The 20,322-nt window shown below is 43.1% G+C and overlaps 1 protein-coding gene, 1 long non-coding RNA gene and 1 pseudogene across 2 annotated transcripts; all 3 read right to left on the reverse strand.

Moving 5' to 3' along the window:
- Positions 1–3,976: 3,976 nt before the first annotated feature.
- LOC143485180 (E3 ubiquitin-protein ligase TRIM35-like) lies at positions 3,977–7,498 on the reverse strand. The gene is made up of 7 exons (XM_076984485.1): positions 7,415–7,498; positions 6,834–7,280; positions 6,420–6,515; positions 6,079–6,309; positions 5,803–5,825; positions 5,422–5,540; positions 3,977–4,963 (listed from the first exon to the last, which is right to left on the reverse strand). Exons 2-7 carry the CDS (start codon positions 7,212–7,214, stop codon positions 4,428–4,430), a joined length of 1,386 nt encoding a protein of 461 aa, XP_076840600.1. The 5' UTR covers positions 7,215–7,280; positions 7,415–7,498; the 3' UTR covers positions 3,977–4,427.
- Positions 7,499–9,350: 1,852 nt separating this feature from the next.
- LOC143485283 (homeodomain-interacting protein kinase 2-like) lies at positions 9,351–19,113 on the reverse strand (annotated as a pseudogene).
- LOC143485226 (uncharacterized) lies at positions 14,877–16,282 on the reverse strand. The gene is made up of 3 exons (XR_013122813.1): positions 15,743–16,282; positions 15,101–15,249; positions 14,877–14,961 (listed from the first exon to the last, which is right to left on the reverse strand). It is a non-coding gene; the product is annotated as an uncharacterized LOC143485226 (long non-coding RNA).
- Positions 19,114–20,322: the final 1,209 nt, after the last annotated feature.

The raw sequence follows: 20,322 nt of genomic DNA on the forward strand, positions 1-20,322 counted from the left end.
AAATAAACTGAAAAATAATTATTGTAGATGACTGTAGAGATTACTGGGTCTATTGGGTTGCAACATTCTGAGGAACACCACATTCTAGAAACATCTCTGGAAGGTGGGCCACACCCATGGCACAGATGGTAAAAGGCACACATTAGAGATTAATGTATTGGTGTACTACAACCCAGGTGTTTTTCCTCTGTGCTGCACAAAGTAGTGGAGGAACAGGTTTCAATTCCAGCCATGCAGAGTCAACCACCTGCTGACACTTGCTGGGCCTTTCCAGATAAAATCACCTCATCCAGTATAATTATCATGCTCGAGCACAGAGATCTGGGTCTATTCATGGTAGGGACTGGTGAGATATTCCAGCCGAGACATGTGAGATATCCCATCAGCCAGTCTGAGACTCGGAGGGCACTTGTGTTAACTCATGGAACCTGTTAAACGGCATCGGGCAGATCGTCATTGTTGTAATGACTTCCTTGAAAGATTCAGCAGTTGATTCTGTATAAATGATGTTCCCACAATAGTAAATACACTCACACCTATAATAACAGATACACACCCACCACCATGACACAAAAACATTCTCTGGTGTGACCCAGAAGCTCCACGCCAATTACATAGAGGAACAGAGCTTAGATGAATAAAACACCTTGCTGAATATAATAGTCTGTAAGTAATTAGGGATCAATAATTAGCCGCTGCTGGTCTTTAACTGAAAGCTACTGTGGCTAAATATACTGCAGCATGTTCTTACTAACATCATTAGGATTGTATAGTACATTCCGTGGAACTGATTTCAGGAATAGATATAAAACTGATCTCTATATTTTCCGCCTTAACTAAACATAAGCACAGGCCTTTCAAAGTTGTTTAAAATGTAGCTAGTGCTGGCTGTTCTTGTTAAGAAGAGACTTCAGTGGGACACAGGGGGGTTAGTAGAGACAGGAGTGTGGAAAGGTGGGGGGTGACAGGCATGTTCAGCTTTATTGACATCAGCAGGGATGTGATGGACAAACCCATGAAGCTTCTGTAGGAACCTGCATGTAACCTACATGAGAGGCGCTGCTATACCTGTAGGCAGAGCACAGGTAGTAGTTTAAGTTCACATGGAGGCAAGCTGGCCCAGACTGAACTCTTAGCCGACACCAGAACTTTTTTTGCTTAGAGCCCTTGAATACAGTTTGCAGTCATGAATTTTATCTCTGTAGGTCATTCAAGAGTTGAACAAAATGATTGGCTATGCTGTTGCACACTTGATTGAGAAAAAGGAGAGTGGAAAATCTGATATGGATTATGATTTCAAAGCTGGATTAGGACAACCAGTGAAGATCTTTAGCAAGAACATTCACTGAATCTATGTAATAGAAATACATTCATTATCTTGTACTTTGCCATTACCATCAGATTGTAAGGGGTTACATACAGTATTTTCATAAAGCTGCAATAAAAATAAAAATCACTACAATCACACAGTGTGTGTGTGGGCATGTGTCAAGCCCACACACACACACACACACACACACACAGACACAGGCACCATCACTTACTGGCACGTTATAAATCGTGCAGTATTTTCGCCATACCTGCGGTGTCCTCTCCTGTGTCAACACCCATCAAACCACAAGGGTTTCTTTGTTGCTGGGCAGGTTTCTTCTGTTAAGGTCTGACGAGCCATAACTAAGTTATAATGAATTGTGACAGTAACCTATTTTTGAATTTGTCAAGTCATTGCTGGTCATTGTTGTTTGTGCATACAGCCTGTTGGATAACATAGTTTGTGTTTCTCTTCAGTGTCTTGTTACAGTTTGTGCTTGTCTGTTCTAGTATGTCTCTTCATGTTGGATATGTTTTTTTTTCAGATTCGCTCTCAGATTTGACTAACGCCAGTTCGTACGACCCTGAGTATGGAATGCCCTTTAGTAAATATTACTCCTCTCAGAGCTTGTGTCTGCCTTATTGCTCCTTAACACCCTCGCTATTACACAAATAAATAAATAAATAGTATAATCAAGAGTATAAAATTATGACTGTAAATGCACAATAAATTTTTGGACAACAGAAAATGAGACATCTCTCTGAAATCTAATAAACACAGGATAACAGATTATAATCTTGTTCCTGCCAGGTTAGTTGTGGTGAAAGTCTTCATTGTAGGAAGACTCAGAACCTCAGAATGCAGGTAAGACTTGTTATTTAAGATGTACCTTATCCAGTGGCCTGTGTGACACAGTAACTCTGCCTCATGGTAACCCACAACTGGAGATTTCATTCCCTAAGCTCCCTAAGCACCTTTTATTTCTCTAATCAGACCTGATTTAACTAACCAGCTAATTGCAAAGGCCCTTATGACAGATATCCGGTGTACAAATACACATGTACAAAATGGGAAGTCAGCAAAAATTAAGTGCAGCAGGATGCCTAGAAGTGTTAATCAACAAAAGGAAAATCGGTGATGCAAATTATGGACCACCTCGGACCACCGGCATTCTGTGACTTCATGGACGGAATAGAGGCGGTGCTAGAGTTGCAAAGTGTTTATTCTCCATTGTAATTAAAGACTCAAATATGTAGCTCAAGCAGCACAAAGCGCTTGAACAGTAGCCTACTGTGGCTAAATGAAGACAAAAGCGTGCAAAGCTGTCCATCTCGCTCTCTCTCATACTCCCGATGAGTAATGCCATCCTCTGGAACTCACCACCACACAAGAGGAATGCACAGTACTGGATGGCTGTACCTGCAGATCTTAAAAGGTGCAGTGGTAGATTAAGTGCAGGTGTAATGCATTAGTATTCGGGTTAGAGGTGTGTCGGGTGTGGGCGTCTACCAGGAGGATCTGAGCTGGCCTACCGTGACAGTTTCATATTCATTGTTTCATAAAAAAAAATTAAAATTGAGATATTGCCACAGAAGTGGTGTTTGTTGACATAATTGTAAGTCATAAGTTAAAACACTAAATGTTTTTACATTATTTCTGAATACATTTATGAACAAGGAAGATCCAAATCCATAGTAGCGATATGAAAACAGGTCGATATCCAGAACAGGCAAAAACAACAGAAATGGGAAGTAAAGGGGCGAATAAACCAGTCCAAATCCTTGATAAACCAGGAGCAGTGTGAACAGGAGAACTAACCAGATAGGAGCAGAATAGAGACTGAGAGGACAAAACAGGTCAATAACTGGGGAAACAATCAATGAATATGATCAGTATGCATGAAGATGTGACAGTACTTCATAATGAGTACGTGAATGCAGACAGGTTCAATAGAACTTGTTGGAGCAGGTGCAGTCACATCAATCATGCTGGTGGAACACAAGAGTTGTCAGAGATCGAGCAAATGAGACTTGTCATGTTACAGTACCAATCTCTACACTACAACTCCCAGAATCCTTCACTCACATGATCATCATCACCTGATTGTAGAGTACACAAGATTTTCAGTTCCCTGTATACTTAGGCCCGTTTTGCCCTCCTATTTGTGTGAAGTATTGATACTCTATTATGTGTCCTTACTGAGTATTTCTGCGGATGATTATTTGGTACCGTTCTCGGTTTCTGCCCCTGGAATCCCCCTTAGCCTGCTTCCTTGGAACTGGTATATTGGATCACCTTGTCTTTACCTCTGCCTGTTCCTGTCTCGTCCCCTGGAGTGTTATTTGTCTTCTATCACTGGCTTTGACCCTTGCCTGTCCCTGACTTCTCTGTTTTTGGATCATCCTATTTCTGTTAAATACCTCTGGTCCACATGCGACTGTACAACTCTGTTTTGTTACAAGACTCTCCATGAAGAAACGTCTAAATGTGTCTGGAACCAGACCTTTATGTCATGATAAGGGTTTGTTAATCTAATGTACAGTATCTACAATCAGACCTTCATGTCCTGATTTGTTAGTGTGTCTATATGAGAAGACCAACACCAAACACATGACAGAACATTACATCACTTAGTAGTACAAAATGTCATCACAGATAAAGGTCTAACATTAATGTAAATCACTTTATTAATGACATTTATGTTTTACTACTGTAAAGGTGTAAAAGGTGTCATCAGGAAAACACTTACAGATCAAACACTTCATCAGGGACAGTACAGCAGAGGAGGACATCAGGAAAACACTTACAGATCAAACACTTCATCAGGGACAGTACAGCAGAGGAGGTGTAGCCTGCTCCTTGGTGTCTCAGTGTTTACAGGTTGTACTGCCAGAGTGTTTGGTTTATTCCTTGTGTGAAAATACTAAGAATAATGTCTTATTTACACCCGCGTCTCCATCTCTCCCTGCTTCCGGAACATGCAGGATAATATGAAAGAAAATCACTTAAACTAATACAACAGAATTGTACTGTCTCCTGAATACATGCCATAATATAAATACTTTGAAAAACCGCCTGATGTAGTATCCTAATAGATTTATTATCTACTGTTCAATCACTGCTCATTCATTGCTGCTGACGCCGTTCCTGGCAAGATCCTCAAAGGAGTGAAGCTGTTATTATAGAATAATGGGAAAACTGTGCCAGTAAAAGTGTGTGTTATAGTGCGCAGGTGTGAACTGGTTATAAGATCAGTGAAGGTCACTTTCCCCCTGTCCCAGTCCAGCTGAACTCTGACCGTCTGCAGTTTCTCTGTAGGTGTGAGGAAGTGACTTCTCTGTCCTGGGCAGCGTGTGTAGTATTTGCTTTTATAGTAGCTCAGACTCCACACTGAATTCAAGAAAGAAAATCCTTTTCTTGATTCAGATTCTCTAATTACACCCAGTACCCAGTCATCACTGTCTCCAACATCAACATCCCAGCAGTGTGTCCCTGAGTTAAAGCCCTCAGAGCCCAGCACATACGCACACACATCAAATCTCTCTGGATTATCAGGAAGCAGTGAGTCCTGTGGTCTGTGGTCTACAGTAGTGACATCACCAGACAGGTGGAGGTGTGGATGTGCAGTGTTGGGGTCCAGAGTAACACAGTCTGAGGAGAGAGAACAGATTTATGTGTTTATGTGATGAGGTCACATTTACAGACTGCAGGCTCTTTACTCTGAATGAAATGCTGCAGTAGGTTGATAAGAGGGAAGTGATGGTGATGTTGTGTGTTCACCACACACCCCTGCAGTACTTGTGTGCTTGTTGTTCTGACAATTGAAATAATGTGAGTTTCATTCATTAATGTATGTCTACACATCTTGGATTAATTATTCAGAGACAGACAACACGCAGACAACACGCAGGGAACCTGCTGGTCCCTCAGGGATGGAGATCCATGGGGCTTAGACTCATGGTATCACCCTCAATGTTTATACTAATGCAACCTTCAATATTAGAATAGTTGAGTTACCAAACCTACATTTTTTATGTTTTGCTTTCTATAGAGTCCTAATTGTGAGGAGAACAGAATTACTCTAAGTAATCAAGGAAAACCAAACTCACTGTACTGAAGAATCTTCTGCATTCTCTCCCAGACTCTGAACTTCAGGTTGGAAAGATGTTTAGCAACACTGATCAGAGCTCCTGACACCTTCTCATGTTCCTTTGGGGTGTGATGATCTCTGGAAATGTATTAACCTATATTATTTTACATAATATATCTTATTCAAATAATTTCAAATGTAAATTGAGATGTTCAATACATTTCATTAAATCCATCAATGTATCTTTCAGGTTCTTGCAATATCAATGTATTTTTTATTCTTAAAAACCATTTCCATATGTCATGTTTTATATACTGAAGATATAAGTGTATCAGAATTATTACCCAAACAAAATGTGTAACACAATATGGAGATAAAAGCAGAAATAATAATCACTCACTGTTTCAATGGGGACGACAAGTTCTGAGAAGGAAACAAAGTGTGTGTGTGTGTGTGTGTGTGTGTGTGTGTGTGTGTGTGTGTGTGTGTGTGTGTGTGTGTGTGTGTGTGTGTGAGAGAGAGATAGAGAGAGAGAGAGGAAGATAGAAAAGTAGTGAGGTAAATGAGAGATGGCCAAAATGGCCAGATAGTGATTCTTCATCACCTACACTGGAACATTTAATATGTTTTTATACATGTGTTTAAGTGAGAGAGACAGACAGAGGGAGATTCTTACCAGTAAGAACAGAATGTCCTCAGCTTCCATCTCCTTCTCTGTGTTTCTGATTTGATCTGATAGAGATGCTATTTCTCCACTCATCTCCTCAATCTTCCTCCTCATCATGTGACTCTTCTGCTCCTCTTCCTCCTTCAGTGCAGCTATTCTTGCTGCTTCTTCATCTCTTAGAAACTGGTGGATCTTCTCAAACTCCTCCTTTATCTGCCTCTCTGTGTGCTGGGCCTGATACTGGAATGGGAGATGATGAGGAAATATAAACTGTCCAAATGTGTGTGTTTCATTATGGTGTAAGTGGACAGTGATCAAAGCAGCATTCAGAACTCAGAGTGATGTTTCACCTGAATGTGGGCTACTGTTTTCTCACAGGCTTGTTTATTTTCCTCTAAGACTTTCAGATTCTGCTGTAGAGACTCCAGAGAGGTCTTGAGTTTCTTCTACAATTAACAGTTTAGTTCAGAGAGTGAAACTGCAGCAAACAGAATGGCAGGTTTCATCTTTCACCAAATACACAGCCTTCTCATTTATGTCTAAGAAATTTTCATAGACCTTATTACAACATATAGACACAGAATTTAACTGAGTGACTGACTAGGGCATTTCTCCTGCTTTAGTCATTCTATGAGTCACATGTTTTTGTTGGGTCTTTGGCTCGGACCACACCCACTGACCCACTGACAATATAGCCAATAAATAATTTCAGAAGCATATGTCAACATTTGGATTTTCATACATTATGAAAAGTAATTTCATACCTTAAAATCACACACAGCTTCATCTACTGGACAGCAGTCGTGGTTTTTATGTTTCTTTGAAGTCTGACACACCAAACACACAGGCTGTTGGTCCTCCAGACAGAAGAGTTTGAGTTTCTCGTTGTGCAGACTGCAGACCTGACTCCTGCTCTCTAGAAAAGCTTCACACAGGTTCCTTAGTGCAAGATTAAAGGGAGGATTGTCTATTGAACATCTTCTTCTACAAACTGGACATTCTCGAGATGTATTGGTATTCCAGAACTGCTGCAGGCAGGTTTGACACACACTGTGGCTACACAACAGTACAACAGGATCCCTGAAGATGTCAAAGCACACAGGACATGAAAACTCTTCTTCTGACAGAGGGTTTGTAGCAGCCATTTCCTCCAACAGCTGCTGTACTGTTTCTCTGTAATGGCTCCTTCTCCACTCTCACTTTTAGATCTTCTGTAATAAACACAGGAGCACAGAAGTGAATCAGTCACTGTTGTCCTTTTTCCACCAGGGAATTCAGACTCCTCAGAAATAAGACAGAAAGAAATACATCCCAGTGTTAAGAGGTTTGCATATTTATAACTTACCTGAACGCAGAATTAATAAGGACTAGTGTGACGTTCCAAGGTTTACTTCCACAAACAGGCAGGCGTGTACAGGGAGGAAGAGCTTGTGTAAAGGAATAAACAAGTTGAAACATGATTGCTTCACTAGATGGCACAGGTTTTACCTGAATCAGGCCATCCTCTAACTCAACCTCAGGTTTTATATTTATTCATTAAAAAGTGCAGCAAAACATTTTCAAGTAAATATTTACATAATTATGAGATCATGATTTTTTTCACAATTTTCACATTTTAATTTTTTTATGTAATATTTTGTAAGACAAATGTTTTCATTCTACAAAGCTCCCCTCATATATCACAGATTGGTTTGACTTTGACTTGAAAATTAAAAATAGTGTAAGGCAGATTGGAGAAAGAAGACTGTATTCATACATTTGTTATAGAGACTAAACTATTTGGACTGTGACAGAGCCTTGAGCCTGTGAGAAGTAGATTTAATATGTTGTTTTTTGTAGTTTCTTTCTCTGTGTGTCTCTTCAGTTTAGTGGCCTAAAGTGACTGTGGTGATCTTGAGAGGATGTGTTAGCAGGAGCATCTGTGAGGAAAACCAAGGGTGGTTTAGCATTTAAGTATTTCACACCCCAACCAGGACTAGATATCCACAGTACACTGTTGGGAGGGGACCAGTGTGTGAGGAAACCAGTGTGTTCGGAGATCAGTGTGTGAGGGGACAAGTATACAGTGCTGTGAGGAAGCCAATGTCTTGCTCATTATTCTATGTAATCTTAAAGGAATGTGACATTTGATATTTGTACACATTCATTGCTAAATTAGGGATTAAGCTGTTTTGGTGTATTGGTGTGAACCATAAGGAGAAAACTTTCTGTTAGCAGTTCTCCATCTTGGAATAAATCTATTGGCTGTTTCCCTCTATGAATGAATCTGTTATATGTTGGACACCTGTGGGAGGTGCCCTGTAAACAGCAGTGTTTCATCCATACAGTACAGGATCATTAACACATGAGAAGATGTCTGGTGTGTTCAGGCTATGGGTGGGACTGATACAGCCATACTGAGGCACAGGGACCACCATCATATTTGCGCCTCAGTCCCTGTGCTGGAAGAGGACCCAGAATCTCCTGGGTCTGAAGATACTCTCATCTTCTCTGAACGAAGGAACAGGAGAGAAATGCTATCAGGTGAGTGTGGTGTCAAATATCCCATATACAAACTATAATAAATAGTCACCATATCACATAATGTGTTACATCACAATCTTTTAATATATTCACAGCTATGGCATGGGCCACTAATGAATGGGAAATTTACAGTAAGTCATGATCTGAACTTATTCACTGAATTCAACATTACTGTTATTTTTGTCACTCAGGGGTCGGGTTCCATAATGGGCCACGCCCATCTGAGGGATGAACACAACATCACAACAACAGGACATGAAAGACTGACACTGCTCAGTGTTGTGGCCGGCAGGGTGACGACTGCATTTTGTCTTTAGTGTTACGCTGGAGAGAGTAACTTCTTAAAAATATTTAGGCATTTGTCTGGATGAAAAATTTACCTTTGGGGTTTCTATTGAAAGCCTTCTTAAAAGTATGCTAAAACAAACAAAGAACAAAAGCTCAGACACTGAAGTAATGAAATTCTGTAATAAAGCCCATGACTGTTGGGGAGCAGGACGCCGGTGCTGCTGCTGCTGAGAACATTGAATATATAAAACTGTGAATATATGCAACATACTCTGGCCAATATATACAGTATTCCAGCAAATCAATGCACCGGTCAGACTCAAAGCTTTGCAATCCGACAGTCCTACTAGAAAATGATCTTAAATGAAGCTGATGAGCAGAGTATGGATAAGACAGCAGAGCAAAGATAAGATTTTCTATTGGCCAGTGTGAAGTGTGACTGCAGTTGCAGTGTGTGAAGGCAAACTGCTCTACAGACGCTCTACCTGGCTCAGGTTGAGAGGCTGAGACTTGGTGGAAGTGGCTCTGTGTCTCTCAGCGTCAGGCAGGGCTGCTCTGGCAGGGGGCACAACCGAAGTCTTCTTGGACCGCCCGGAGGCCGCGGTGCTCGACTCTATATGGGGATGTGAGACAATGATCGACGGAGGAGGCCTGTGGACAGAGCCGGAGGGGCGGGAGAGACAGAGCACATGGGACGAGGACTCACCTGGCCTTCGCCGAGACCATGACCATGGCCAGCTACTTGGTGACGTTCTCCATAAAGGTGAGCAGGTGCCTGGGGCTGAGCAGGCTGCAGGTGGACGAGTCCGAGTCCCGCACGGTCACACAGATGATGTCGTCCACCCGCTGGTTCACGCTGCAGCTGGGGAGGGGCGTTTAAAAACCACAAGGTGAGAAAACAGAAGGGTGACCGTTATGAAGGAACTCATCAAAAGAATTTGTAGCAAACACCGAGCTCAGAGGCACAGGAGGCGGAGCAACGGAGTTTGTGGGGAGTGCACCTGGTGGGCAGGTTGGCGTCGTCCTCGTCCTCGGTGCCGCTGGAGATGGTAATGATGCTGACAGCAGGGCTGGGCGTGTCCGAGATGACGATGGGCTGATATGGGTGCGTGGCAGAGGACACACACACACACACACACACACACACACACACACACCCAACAAACAGGGTACAATGTACTTAATGACAAAACCCTTCAAACATAGCTGAAAAACACAGTTTCTGTGAGTAATTTCTTATCTGAACGCTTGCAGTCATTTTATGTTAGCCGTAGGTTTGGGGTGCAACACACTACAAGCTTGTGCTGGCAGGCCCACCTGGCTGTGTTGGCCAATCAGGCTGTTGAAGGTGACCGGGAGGTTGGCGTCAGTACTGGCCCCGCCCCCGGCCCCGCCTCCACTGCCGAACAGGCCTCTGCTGCTGTTGAAGCCCGTGCATGTCCGCTTACAGATCTCCATGTTCTGAAAGCAGGACTTTACACTGCAAAGTGAGAGAGACAGAGAGTGAGACAGACAAAGAGCCCTGCATAATGATCGACAAGCAAACCGTCCTGCGCGCATCGGAGCTGGAACACAGCTGGACTGTGTGAGACGGAGCGACGGCCCTGTACACACTCACTGTGCACTGAGAGGGAGGTGAGGGAGGTGAGCCATGGTGACAAACGTGTGGCTGAGGGCCTCCATCGGCGTGATTCAGTGCTCTGCGTCCAGCGTCAGCATCTTTTTCAGCAGGTCCATGAACTCCCACCGGTCAGCCTTCTCCACCAGAATGTCTCTGCCATCTAGACTGGGCATGTTGACCTGTAGGAGACGAACGGGTAGGTTATATTATGCGTCAGCAGAGGGCGCCGATGTGCCTAAGATGCTGTTTCAGCAGCAAAATCGGCGTGCGTTTCTCTGCATTTCACAGGCGCTGTTGCGACTTACATACACTTTTTATTATGAGAGCACGAACCCTCAAACCCTTGAACTCAGAGCCAAGACCTTCTCTACATGCTCCACCAGCAGCTGGTGCTCTTTGTGCTCTTTGTTGCAGTGATGCAAAGCGTGCAATAAGGTGAACAAGAGCACAAATAACCTGCATCATGTCGTCGAGACAGCTGAAAATATACTTCCTGGTCTCTCTGGACTTGACGCCAAGCTCCACCTCGTGCTCCAAAGGCGTCTGGGGAACATAGAAGCAGAAAAAAAACATTCAGGTGTACCGTCAGGTGCCATTACAGTTCTCTTATGAACCGAACACATGGCACACGAAGGATGGGGGACCTTGAGTCTCCACAGCGGGTGGCTGGAGTCGGGACCCCTGTGGAAGTAGCATCCAGTCTTGGTTCCCGCACTCAGGAGGTTCTCTGCTGGAAGGCCCTGTGTCTGGGAGATGTAACGGATCTGCGGCGACAGCGCAAAAGAGGGATGATATTATGGTACGATGGGATGACTTTATTTTATGTTCATATAATGATCCTGAAGATGAGCTAGCAAAGACAACTACCCTTACAGTCTGCACCTCTAACACAGTAAAGGCCTCGCATTCCTAAAACACCTTGCACCAGACAACCCTGTTGTACTGGGAACTTCACCTGGACCCAGCTTAGAATTCCACTGTCATAAAACCAGAGATTTTCTTCCACTGCAAGACAGTATTTCTAGCACTACTGTAAAGAGCTCTTATTAGATTACCAATTACAGCCAGAAAACACATCTCAGGCCTAAAGAGCCTACAGATCACATTTGAGTTAATTGTTTTGTTAGTTCAAAAATCATTCATAGTCTCTTCCTTGCCAGTCATCAGGGACACCTGCGTGAAGCTGGCCCCCCCTCATACCCAAAATGCTGAAATAACACTGCAGTTCGTTTGTGCTGGGTTTGTGCCTGTTTGTGCTGCAAATATTTTCGTTTGTGCTATTAAGGCTTTTGAGTAATTTAAAAATGCATTTTCTGACCGGTGACGTCACGCAGCCCCCCCTCCACGTCCAAATTTCTCCAAAGTAGTCTCATTCGTTTGTGCTACGTTTGTGCTCGTTTGTGCTGTTAAAATGAACGCTTCAATCACTTGCTTTGTAAAGTTACAGTCGTTTAATTTTTCACACGCGTGACATCACCAGCCCCCCCTCCACGTCCAAATCACTCCAAACTGGTCTCGTTCGTTTGTGCTATGTTTGTGCTCGTTTGTGCTGTTGAAATTAATGTTTGTGCTTTTATGGTTTTTTAAATATAACCGATTCTTTTTCATACGCGTGACGTCACCAGCCCCCCCTCCATGTCTAAATCACTCCAAACTGGTCTCGTTCGTTTGTGCTACGTTTGTGCTCGTTTGTGCTGTGAAAATTAACGTTTGTGCTTTTATGGTTTTTAAATTAGGCTATAACTGGATCTTTTTCATACGCGTGACGTCACCAGCCCCCCCTCCACGTCCAAATCACTCCAAACTGGTCTCGTTCGTTTGTGCTACATTTGTGCTCGTTTGTGCTGTTGAAATTAACGTTTGTGCTTTTATGGTTTTTTAAATATAACCGATTCTTTTTCATACGCGTGACGTCACCAGCCCCCCCTCCATGTCCAAATCACTCCAAACTGGTCTCATTCGTTTGTGCTACGTTTGTGCTCATTTGTGCTGTTGAAATTAACGTTTGTGCTTAATGACACGAGCGCACCTCTCACGTGTTTAACTATAGCTATACAACAGAATGGGCTGGATGATGTTGGACTACAGAACGGACAGGAGGTGAGGGGTAACAGAGAAGGCAGAATTTCTGGATGACATCAAAGCTTCTGTTGAGAGATGTATGAGGATCTTAATGTTCCCTTATGCAGATCAACCACATCTTTGTCTAGAAGGCCTCTGTCCAGAAATCTTCAGAGGTGTTGTGGGCAGTGGAGAAGATCAGGAACTGTCCTCTTGCTTCATTGCTGAATTGACAGAGCAGCTCCAATGACCATGCTTTAATTAGCTTTAATTAAATGTTTTATGTTGACCTCTTGAAAGTTTCTGCAACATGCGAAGCAGGGCATCCACATTCAGGTACCACTCCTTCTCCTGGCCATCTATCTGTTTAGCTCAGTGCATTCACATTTAAACATTTGCATTTAACCATTTTACTAGTACCTTTATTATATTGCTATAATGCTCATTTATTTTCTTTTGTCGCTTACTGACCTTGGTTTTTTTTTGTCTGAACCACCAAGAAACACCATCTCATGCAATTTATGTGGTGTATTGTTGATTGACAAAAAGTCTAAAATGTTGATTTATATGTACAGTACATTCAATGCATGGATACACAATGCAAACCATTTAAGGATACTGCTCTTTACTCACATTCAATAAAGAACTGTTCTTTTGCACATGCAAACACTCTTTGTATAATGTCTTGCTTGATAGCTGCCTTAAGACAAATACTGTATTACTGACACAAAAACATTGAACTGAATCTAAACGCCTTCATTATTTATTAACTTCACTAAAACAGTTGAGCAATGGCTAATCATTTCCTTGACGAATACATGAGTACATGAGTCAGAGGTAGGAAATAATGCATCTTATTTGACATGGACACTCAATATTGAAGTAATTCATACAATTTTGTATGTTGTAATGTGATTAAACCATACATATTGCAGTAAGTTGTACTGTATTGCCATTCCCTTAAATGTGGGCACAGCTAAATGCAGGCACAGCTATGATTTTATCAAATACACAGAGCATGAAATTATGGTTGTATTTAAATATCTACAGCTATGATTAAGTAATTGATCAGAAATAGCCTACAAATTTAGCATGTAATAAAACTAGCAAGCTATAAGTGAACTAGCCTTCCTAGCCAACTATTATGGAAAAACCTTTGAATGTATCAGTTTTGGAACTAACAGTGGGGCAACAATTTAGTTTGTCCAGTTGGTGGCAGTAGCGAACCAATACTCAGCCGTATGTAAAGACTAAGTAGATAAGGCTGCACATGAGAAGATTGATCGTGTTAACATAGTAAAAAACAGACATCTGAGAGATGGACCACACACAAAAAATTCAGAACAATAAGGTTTAATTTCTAACAGGAAAGAGAACAATAGCAATTGAACTGAAATGAATTCTGGAATAAAAAATTAATGGAACTAAATTCTTAACTTCACTAGATGCCAAAGCCAGAAATGATCTGTGAACAAAGTTTAAGTCGTGCATCACACCATGGAGACCATGACAATATGACATACCACAACTTGTCAGAATTGGCTCCTACCTGCCTCTGTGGACCGGTGTATGTGGAGGCCGAATTCAAAAATCTAAAACGTGGCCTCTTCAGGAACGAAAACCTGCCTACACACGTTCATCGTTTTGTGGGCAGACACCTAAATTACATTGAAGGGGAGATGCGGCTTTCCTCAGCCAAACACAACAAGCCAGACAGGGATGATGTTGGTTGCGACAAAGGCCTGGCAGTGGACACACCCAATCAGCCAACACTGGAAAACTGGAGGAGCCTGGCAGTACCCCCAAAAAAGAGGCCAACCTCCTATCTTATTCCACAGCCAGAGTGGCTACACACAGCTCCAAAGCAAACCAAAATTCAAATGGGACTTATGGAAATATGTGCAAGTCCATTAAGATTGGAAAAGCAACAGTAAGCCTGGACAACACGTGCGCATTTGACTCTTTCTGCTAATGTTCATGCTGCACTTTCTGCGACAGTGAAAACTTCAACAAGCACCTAACCACCACTGACAAGAGAAACACCCAGATATTTCAGCTGGTCACAACCATTGTGACAGATGGAGTACATTCTGAAGCCTACCGGCAGAGGGCAAGAATTTTGCACAACATCTTTGAGCACAACACATTAAGATCTGGAACACTGAAGATCAACGCAGCATGCAACATTGCCCAGATCATAACAAAAGCAATGGATCATTCTCCAAGTTTCATTACCAAGGCTCAGTGTGGGAACCCAGAATGCTCAAGAGCAATGGCCAGCTTCAGAGCATGTCTCCTTGCACCCATAAACATACGGCACATAGAAACAGAGGGCATCAAGGGTCTTCAAGCAGCTCTTGAGGATGGAGTGCAGTTGCAGTATTCAATTTGCCAGCGACCTGCAAAAGCAGCGCAATCAATTACTGACGAGGCCTGCAATGGTGTGGTCACCCACAGCCACACTGCTCGGACAGCACTGTCCATTGAAGTTGCTGCAGAGAAGGATTATGTGCTGCAAGTCTTCCCCATCAACCTCACCTGCAATGAGCCCTTCATTCTAAGGGGTGTTGTAGCATTCCGTCTGGTGCCTTACTGGGCAGCCCTCGGGCATTACGTCGCCTACTGCCGGAGGCCGTTCTCAGGGTGGCAATGCTTTGACGACCTCTCCAAGGGGGTTTCCACTGTGCCTGACAAGCACACAATTACATCACGTGTTTTTTTACACGAAAGACTAGGTTGGGAAAACAAGCAGCAGATTTTAGTTAAATTACATTACACTACACTTAGCTGATGTTTTTTTTATTTATTCAAAGCCACTGAGTTATTTAGATACAATGTGGAATCCAAACTTGCAACCCTCTGACCTAAAGAAAAGTACATGTTCCATCAAATAACAAGACTTTCTACAGTAAAAATTGATTTAAGAAAAAAAATGTTGTATGACTTGTGTTTTCACTTATTAATGTTTTTGAGTGCCCATCAAATAAGATGCATTATTTCCTACCTCTGATTCATGTATTCAGAAAATGATTAGCACTTTGCAGAAGTGCAGATTCCTGCATGAGGGTTGTGTGTTTGTGTTTTTGCATCCCCACAGAAACAATGATTCACACAAAGATTCCTGTCATTCAATTTCATTATTGGAAGATCAATATTACTTATAAATGTCATAAATATTACCTCTTAAATCTCTCAACAGAAGCTTTGATGTCATCCAGAAACTCTGCCTTCTGTGTTACCCCTCACCTCCTGTCCCTTCTGTAGTCCAACATCATCCAGCCCATTCTGTTGTATAGCTATAGTTAAACATGTGAGAGGTGCGCTCGTGACGTTAAGCACAAACGTTAATTTCAACAGCACAAACGAGCACAAACGTAGCACAAACAAACGAGACCAGTTTGGAGTGATTTGGACGTGGAGGGGGGGCTGGTGACGTCACGCGTATGAAAAAGAATCGGTTATATTTAAAAAACCATAAAAGCACAAACGTTAATTTCAACAGCACAAACGAGCACAAACGTAGCACAAACGAACGAGACCAGTTTGGAGTGATTTGGACGTGGAGGGGGGGCTGGTGACGTCACGCGTATGAAAAAGATCCAGTTATAGCCTAATTTAAAAACCATAAAAGCACAAACGTTAATTTTCACAGCACAAACGAGCACAAACGTAGCACAAACGAACGAGACCAGTTTGGAGTGATTTAGACATGGAGGGGGGGCTGGTGACGTCACGCGTATGAAAAAGAATTGGTTATATTTAAAAAACCATAAAAGCACAAACATTAATTTCAACAGCACAAACGAGCACAAACGTAGCACAAACGAACGAGACCAGTTTGGAGTGATTTGGACGTGGAGGGGGGGCTGGTGATGTCACGCGTGTGAAAAATTAAACGACTGTCACTTTACAAAGCAAGTGATTGAAGCGTTCATTTTAACAGCACAAACGAGCACAAACGTAGCACAAACGAATGAGACTACTTTGGAGAAATTTGGACGTGGAGGGGGGGCTGCGTGACGTCACCGGTCAGAAAATGCATTTTTAAATTACTCAAAAGCCTTAATAGCACAAACGAAAATATTTGCAGCACAAACGGGCACAAACCCAGCACAAACGAACTGCAGTGTTATTTCAGCATTTTGGGTATGAGGGGGGGCCAGCTTCACGCAGGTATCAGGGACCAGCTAACAAGCTGCATAGTTAGAATAAGGGTGGCCATCACCGTTAGCAACACCACTCTTCTCCCAAACAAGATTTACATCTTTATTACACAGCGAGGAAGTTCTGGAAAGGAGGTGGGAAAGCAGACTCTGAATCAGCGCTGTTCTTCGATGCTTCGTGAATAAGGACAGAAGCGTGAGAAAAGCGAGGTTCGGGTCCGAGGCCCGTGGGCTGACCTGATTGTATTCAGATGCTCCAGGATACAGGGGCCTGCCCAGGAAGAGCTCTGCAATGACACAGCCCAGGGACCACATATCAATGGCCTCGCAGAACGGGAGACCCAGGATTATCTCGGGCGATCTGGACCAAAAACACAAAAACGTCCATCATAACGTCTAGCATGATACTCTAGTTTGTCGTGATTCAAAGGTACTCACTTTAACAAAGAGTGATGAATTAATTAGTGAAAATGTAAAAGCTTTGAGAAGTATTTTTTCACTACCTGAAAGTTTCTTTTGGTAAATTGGTAGCACAATACTGGCCTGTGCATTACCCATCTACTACTGTAGAGTAAGCTGAGTGGAGCCAAGTTCACCAACACACTGACACTACATACTGATGTGTTGTTCTCCACTACGTAAATACAGAACAACACTGTCATGGTGTAACTACAATGTAGCAGTACACTTACCCTGTACTGATATTACCAAAGCCTGAAGCGTAAAACCAACCAAAAAAAATATTTTTATGTGTGCTGAGAGCATCTTAACTTCTCAGGCACTGAATATATTAGGATATTCATTGGTGTTTGGATAAATTACACACATACATGATCCAGTTAAAAATACATCACTTATAAATCAAACGGCAATCAAACGTGTTGCAGTTCATCGTAAGGCTTATCACGATTTTACTGAGTAGCCGTGTCACCACAGCCGTCCGCAACGGGCAGTTCGCCTCTCAAGCACACTCGAGTGGAACCGATTCCCGCTACCATGCGTCTGTTTCCAACAGGCCTTATGCCACGCCACTCACCGGTAGTATCTGGTCTGCAGGTAGGAGGAGCGCACGGCCTTGGAGACGTGGGTGGCAGAGCCGAAGTTGATGACCTTGATGGTGTACGGCTGCCTGACGGGGTCCACCAGCATGATGTTGTCGGGCTTGAGGTGGATCAGGCCCAGACTCTTCAGCTTCAAGAGCGCGGTGGCCAGCTGCTGCAGCACGGGCCGGATGTACTTCAGCGGCAGCGGGCTGAACTCGCTGTGCTTCAGGAAGTCGTACAGGCTCTGCCCCAGCATCTCGAAGACCAGGCATATGTGGTTCCTGTGCTGGAAGCACTCGTACCAGCGCACAATGTTGAACTCGTCTGCGTTCTCCGTGCTCAGACGGCACAGGATGCTCATCTGAGCAGATGGGGGAAGATGGGACAGGCGTTAAGTCACGTGGGCACAGCGTTCAAGGGCTAATATGCTACGTAACTTCAATAACATCAACCCATTTACTGCATGGCTCCCTTCAGACATTTACTTTTGCTATATTTGACAGATGCTCTTCTACAGAGAGAAATGACCCCTGATTACAAACTGCACAGTCTTAGTCAATATCAGCCTATTACATCTTATTAGAGCAGGAACAAAGCAACATCAGAATCAGGGCTACAACTGATTCTCAAAACCTCAGTTAAATCAGGTACAATTTTCCCACCTCGATCTGGCCCTGGCGGGCAAAGTAAGGGTGATCTTTTAAGATCTTGATGGCAACTGTTTCATTGGTGCCGAGCTTCCAGCACTTGGCCACCTGGCCAAAAGCCCCACAGCCCAGGAACTCCAGCACCTCGTAGGTGTTGGAGGCAGAGCAGAGGACCTCGTGCTGCTCTAGATGGTAGTCGATGGTGGTGGAGGCCTCGCCCCAGGCCATGCGGTTGGACAGCCCAGGGGCGGAGAGCTCCTCCAGGGTCAGCACACTGTCGCTGCTGTCTGCCTCTCTGTTCTTCCTCTTGAGTCCACCACACTTCCGGTAGGCGCTGCCACTCTGCGAGGCCAACGCTCCGTCTACACCCACCAAGAGGAGGATGAAGACCACGAAGAGGAGGACGAAGACCACGAAGGTCCCGGGATGCTGCTGCTGATGTTGGCAGCACAGAACCCAGTCTGCCTGTGCGCGGCTCCAGAGGGGGGAGAGACCACGGCAGCTGAGCCATAGTTCGGGTTGAATGTTGAATCCGCGGGTGAGGGCACCCCCGTATGGTCAGGGCACTGCAGGTAGTAGCTGCTCTCACCCGCCTGACCGCTCACATCCCGGGAGATCTCACCGGATAAAACTTGGAGCTGGGAGGTCAAACCTTTAGATGACAACCTTCTCCTCTTAGGCTGACCTCGACTGGCCATATTTGTCAGATCTAGTTCGTTTCGATAGGTACTTTCCAAAAAAATCCAATTAGGGGTTACATATAACTTTAAAACTAAACCACTGGTAGATAACGGTTAAAACGAACAATCTGAAATCGTATTTAGCTCTCTTGGTTAGCTAACTTTATAACAATCTTTCTGAAGAAACATCTGTAGAAAACAAGACGGAATTCATTGGGAATCAAACATAAATGTTGTGTTGCACATCACTCTGACAACGCGTAATATAAACGGAAATATCCATTAGAATTCTATGGATTCTTCGTGACGGTAAAACGCACCACAACGCGCTACGCAGCGCTGCTTTATTAGCATATAGGATCAAATATAAGGTCGTAACGTTTGATTTCAAAACAATACACAAAACAACAGCAATGTTGTAAATGTGCGTGTTTAGGTAGCCAGCTATAGTTTTGCTTTATTAGGGGGGACTTATTACCTAGTCCCCCCCCTCCCAAACGATCACATTATCAGTACCCAAAGCAGTACAATGACCTCATTTCAAATAGGATACCCAAATAATGAATCCAGATTCTGAAATCAGACATTACCAATAAACCATATATTATTTATATAAAGACATGATGTTCTTTGAATATTTGCATGCACATGGGAGTTGTGTTGGATAACTGTAATACTAAACGTTATGAAAGGGCTGAAAACAAACTGAAAAACCAAAACGCATAAAGGTACAAAAAAGGTAACACACATCTATCCCAGCGAGACCGTGTTTGGTAATACGATTGTTGGCGTATTAATATATAATTAAGATATATGCTAGTTTGGTTAGGATTTGATCCAGTAGCTATTAGCTACCAAACTAGCAAATATTTTATTTAATAGCAGTTTCTTTTCAAAACACACAATCACGTCTTCATGCGCTCTCGAGTTTCTCGTTGGAATTACAAGAGGATGGTACATTTCTTATTGTCGTGGAAATTTCCTGAAAATAGATGAGGACTCAGACGTGGTTAAAAGAGAGATTTATTACAAAAGTAAAAAACCAAGAGAGTCTCGTATATAATAGGAACTCTGAGGAGAGAGGCCAGTCCGATCTCCTTTACTCTGTTATCATATGTTCACAGTACATTTGGACACATTGAGAAACTGAGGGGGGAGAATACACAGTAGACAGTTTTCATCTCACGTGTGTATTCCTCGTAATACGGAGCTTTCCTGTTTTTAGCG

The sequence above is a fragment of the Brachyhypopomus gauderio genome, chromosome 21 (genome assembly GCF_052324685.1).
Source record: "Brachyhypopomus gauderio isolate BG-103 chromosome 21, BGAUD_0.2, whole genome shotgun sequence".
Lineage (NCBI taxonomy): Eukaryota > Metazoa > Chordata > Actinopteri > Gymnotiformes > Hypopomidae > Brachyhypopomus > Brachyhypopomus gauderio.

Excerpts from the sequence above, each read along its gene's own strand:
- LOC143485180 (XM_076984485.1), bottom strand. The coding sequence starts at position 7,214 with ATGGCTGCTACAAACCCTCTGTCAGAAGAAGAGTTTTCATGTCCTGTG. Across the intron at positions 6,310-6,419 it reads AAACAGTAGCCCACATTCAG|TATCAGGCCCAGCACACAGA; the intron begins GTGAAACATCAC and ends CTCCCATTCCAG. Across the intron at positions 5,826-6,078 it reads AGGACATTCTGTTCTTACTG|AACTTGTCGTCCCCATTGAA; the intron begins GTAAGAATCTCC and ends TTTCCTTCTCAG.